At 52.6% G+C, this 2,879-nt stretch overlaps 1 protein-coding gene across 1 annotated transcript; it reads right to left on the reverse strand.

The window, feature by feature from the left end:
* Positions 1–555: 555 nt before the first annotated feature.
* LOC143363688 (uncharacterized) lies at positions 556–1,131 on the reverse strand. The gene has a single exon (XM_076804237.1). The coding sequence runs from the start codon at positions 1,129–1,131 to the stop codon at positions 580–582; it is 552 nt and encodes a 183-aa protein (XP_076660352.1). The 3' UTR covers positions 556–579.
* Positions 1,132–2,879: the final 1,748 nt, after the last annotated feature.

The following is a 2,879-nucleotide window of genomic DNA, read 5'->3' on the forward strand; positions in this document are numbered from 1 at the left end:
GATACGCGCCCGTGATATGACAATGATCGCGCACTTTTTCGTCGCAGTCGTTGAACGGTTTTTCGCACACGTGGCATCGCGTGGCCGTAAGAAAATCTAATTTTTGTGCCTCGTTTAACGCCTTCATCGGCACGCTTTTGTCGAACATCGACTTTAATTTAAGACTTAACTCGTACAACTTTGTCGCGAACCATGCCGAGCATCCCTCTTCTCTGGAATAAGCCTGATACTCGCACAGAGAAGCATCGTATCGGCAATGCACGTAATAACCTATGCTGAACGCATGTTGATACTGCGTGCGCGCCTCGCGGCTCTATCCTTCCTGTTTCTCCAGCAGACATTCCAAATCGGCGTAAATGACGTACCGCGCCTGTTCTTTGTACGCGTAGTTGTTAAACCGCAGCCACATATCTTCCGAGGTCGGGAGCGTCAGAGCGCATTCGTTCATTCGATCGCAATCAACCGTATGGGCGTCTAATCTCTCTTGCGACGGGAAATATTGCAGGCATCTGAGGAGGAGGAGGAGGAAAAAATATAACATGGTCTTTTGATTGGAAAAGGAAAAAAAATGTTCTCAACTTACCGGTCGCAAATATACTTGGGACGCTTATTCTTGCTAAGCTGCGACGAAACCAATCGCGACAAATTTCTTATGCACGCGTAATGATAGTGCGAATCATCCCTCCCCCGTAGAAGCAGCAAATTGACGTGCTTGCTCCGTTTCTTCTCGGTCTGATGAAGCGTCCCACACTTCTTGCGCATCCATTCCAACACATTCACGGAAACGTCGTTTACCCGTTCAAATTTTGGAATATCCTTGAACGATATGTGCAGTTGAAATCCTTCTGTTCGAAGCACCGTGCGGTAATGCGGATAGGAAGAGAAACGCTCCGAATTTTGCACGACCGGATAGAGACCCGCCAAGACTGCCCAAAGGAAACAGGCCTGGTCGTTACTTTTCACGTTGACGATCGCTCTCTTCAGTTTTATCTCTCGAGGTAGAGAGACGTTGCAACCGGCTTGCAGCGGCTGATACTTGTTGCAATTCACTATTAGATGCAGAATCTTCGATAGCGCCCACCCGCTGTCGCGTTCTTGTAACTCCTCCATCGATGCTAAAATCGTTGGCATAACGTCTTTCAGGTATCAGCGACGTGTCGCGCAACACAAATTCCGCCTCCAACGTAATGTTCACTTTCAGCGATGAATGTTCGTTCAGAGATTCCGTAACGCGCGCCGTGACTATTCGCTTCGCGTGTTGCAAAAATTGGCTAGGATCGACGTGCTCGACGTTGATAACAAGGCCGGTAGATATGCGATCTCGAAACACCGACTCAACGTCCTCCCAACGAAGTGACGTTGCTCTCCCGCCGACGCGACTCCTGAATACGATCGGCACCATTCGCGATACTCGTCGATAGTTTTAATAATTCGAGAAATTATTCGAGAAGCTCCTTAAAAGGAGACTAGATCAGGCCGCAATGGCGCCCGAGTAGATCTCCGATCGGCAGTTCGGCTTCATGCATGGAAAGTCGACGGAACTCTCAATCGTTGAGCTGCGTCGCATGGTCGAGGCTACAGAGCATCGGTATGCAATAGCGCTGCTCTTCGATATCTCAGGCGCCTTTGACAACGTCTGGTGGCCCCTAGTGTCAGATAGTCTCAAAGAGCGAGGCTGCCCGCGGAATGTTTTCGAGGTAATCGCAAGTTACTTCGACGACCGCAGAGTAAGCCTTGCAATTGGAACAGAGAGGATCTATAAGCGCGCCACTAGAGGATGCCCGCAGGGCTCTGTCCTCGGACCAGCGTGCTGGAACCTCATGTTCGACGGTCTCCTGTGGCTGTTCGAAGCCTCAGTCGAGAATAAGTTCATTGCGTACGCAGACGAGCTTCTTGTACTCGTGACCGGCGATAGTAGGAAAGACCTAGAGATGGAAGGTCAGCGTATCGTTGACCAGATCCTAGGCTGGTGTAGGGCGGCGAAGCTCGAGTTGTCAGCCCGCAAAACAGAAGCAATCGTGCTTAAGAGCGGCTACCTCGGGCTGCAACGGGTAGGAAGGCGAGGAGGTACGCGTCCGGATAGGAAACGTAAGGCCATTCGACCACACAAGGCGAACTTGGCAAGTCGGCCACCGACCATTCGAATAGGGGTAAATGAAGAAGGTATCAAATTCAAGTCCGTCGTGCGGTACCTTGGCGTCCACTTCGACAAGAACATGGATGTCCAATCCCATTGCAAGTACTTACGCGACAAGGTCGGGTCGCTCTTCAAGAAATTCGGGAGACTCGCGGGACCCCGGTTGGGACTTAGATTCAGCACCCTCTCCGTGATCTACCGTGGTGTCTTCCTGCCGGTGGTGACTTATGCTGCCGCTGTGTGGGCTGACCGGTGTACCGAGCAGGACCTGAGAAGACTCAGGTACACGCAGCGCAGAGCAGTCGTCGCAGTGACCGGTGTCTATAGATGGGCATCGTGGGACAGCGTGTGTGTAGTGGCTGGCGCGGACCCGATCGACATTCTGCTGAGACAGCGTAGGGCTCTCTTCGACACGCCAAGAGGAAAGGACGCCAGGTTTGGGAACATCGTCGTTCGCGCGGGAGACGACGACGCCAGATCACTGCTGGAGAGGGAGGCGATCAATGTGTGGCAAGCCAGGTGGACGTCTTCTCGCCTGGGCCGCACAACATACGCCTTCTTCAGCAGCATCGAGGAGCGAATGGCAGCAGAGTGGATGAGGCCGAGTCACCACGCAAGTGCTCACTGGTCACGGCGACTTCAGGGCGCGTCTCTTCACGTATAGAGTCGCCGCCAGCAGCGGCTGCGTACCCCAATAGGATCCCCACTAACCTAAGTATTACATTTCCAGGGTCAGGGTGTG

The sequence above is a fragment of the Halictus rubicundus genome, unplaced genomic scaffold (genome assembly GCF_050948215.1).
Source record: "Halictus rubicundus isolate RS-2024b unplaced genomic scaffold, iyHalRubi1_principal scaffold0094, whole genome shotgun sequence".
Taxonomy (NCBI): Eukaryota; Metazoa; Arthropoda; class Insecta; order Hymenoptera; family Halictidae; genus Halictus; species Halictus rubicundus.